At 44.0% G+C, this 1543-nt stretch overlaps 1 protein-coding gene across 1 annotated transcript; it reads left to right on the top strand.

Annotated features, from left to right (window-relative positions):
* Positions 1-71: 71 nt before the first annotated feature.
* Positions 72-893, top strand: Tsp_12618 (Nsp7 replicase superfamily). The gene has a single exon (XM_003370916.1). The coding sequence runs from the start codon at positions 72-74 to the stop codon at positions 891-893; it is 822 nt and encodes a 273-aa protein (XP_003370964.1).
* Positions 894-1543: the final 650 nt, after the last annotated feature.

The following is a 1543-nucleotide window of genomic DNA, read 5'->3' as shown; positions in this document are numbered from 1 at the left end:
GGAAACTTCGATCCCACTGGCAAGTGGGACCCACTGCGTTGCTCATCGGTCGGAAACCATTGTTGACCCGAATGCACGTTGCACGGCCACGCCCTTTTTCGGGCTGGCGGACCGTCCGCCGGATTCTGACGTTCAACACGTCCGTGGTTCGTGTGGGCAATTGCGAATCGCTGCGTTTGGTCGACAATCTGGCTGGCCATGCTCAGTCGGTGATTTTGCACAACAGCACTCTGCTCATCGACGGCCAAGTGTTCAGCGCGATGGACAAATTGGTCAGTTTGACCATTGTCGACTGTTTGTTGGAAATGTCGAAGGAGTCGCCGGTTGGATTTGGGACTAAAAATCCATTGCTTCAAATGCGCTTGGAAAATGTGACCGTCGTCGAAACGGCAGGAATCGAAGCCCACTGGCTGGCGCAGACCGACGTCGCACGTCTGGTCGTCGAAAATTCCCAACTCGGCCACTGGCGACCACTGACCGTCGACGGTGCTCGAATCGGTCAGCTGATTTTGAATCAGAACCATTTTCTCAGTTTCAATTTTGCCACTTTGTCTGCCATTCGAACTGGCCAAGTGGACATTGTGGACAATGTGATCGACCACGTCGAAGGTGTGCCAGCGGTCGAAAACGCCAAACGCCTCTGCTTTGCCAACAACACCGTGCCGTGTTCCCAGTATCAACGTCTGCACCGGGCGATTGACTCCATAAACAACGCCAACAACGCCTGCAAGTCGTCGACGAACCGTTGCAAGCATTCGTTGTCGAACCAGCGCAACGACCACTTTGACCAGCTTCTTCAGTCGACCGGCGACTCTGTTCGATCCACAATTTTCCCACCGCTGCTCTGGTTCTCCTTGGTCCTTATACCTCAACTTCTATTCTCATTTGCATAATCTGTCTACTTTACAAATTAGCTGATATTTGTTCATTTTTTACTAATTATCTATCTCTCTGTTGATTTGTTTTTCAACTTTTGCAGTTGAATAAAATTCCACTCTGTTGAAATTGGGGTTTCTACTTCATGCGGACCAACATCATTCAGTTTGGGTTCATCTCCTCGTGACAATTAATTCCCAATAAATTACCCTGCGCGTGTTTTTCAAATTTACGCATTTCCAAACTGGCACGGCACGTCCATCAACTCGCGCTTTAATCTGGCCATTTGAATAATTAATTTATTACTTATTTACATCTGAAAAATTCACCACCTTTTGACTACCTTGTTTTGATTCTGAAAATGATGTTCATTAATTATTTCTGCTTTGAATTTAAATTATTCATCTATCACACGGTGAAAAATACACGATGAATTTAATTGCATTTTAAATAGAAAACTGAAATTTGTCATCAAATCAAATCAAAATCATTGTTCAGTATTGAAATAAACAAATAATTGAATAATAATGTTTTGAAACATGAACACTGTCAATATCGGAGCAATATCAAACATGATACCAAGCAGATATTGCATTGCAGTTGTCAAATGGCGCTGATTATTATTGTCATAAAATATTAAACTCGTTCTGTGTTTGCTTTCTCGAAA

This window comes from Trichinella spiralis (assembly GCF_000181795.1).
Source record: "Trichinella spiralis strain ISS 195 chromosome Unknown Scfld336, whole genome shotgun sequence".
NCBI lineage: Eukaryota > Metazoa > Nematoda > Enoplea > Trichinellida > Trichinellidae > Trichinella > Trichinella spiralis.
This window is presented reverse-complemented; position numbering and strand designations above follow the sequence as displayed.

Bases quoted from the DNA above. Each gene is read 5' to 3' on its own strand.
- Tsp_12618 (XM_003370916.1), top strand. From the start codon at position 72: ATGCACGTTGCACGGCCACGCCCTTTTTCGGGCTGGCGGACCGTCCGC.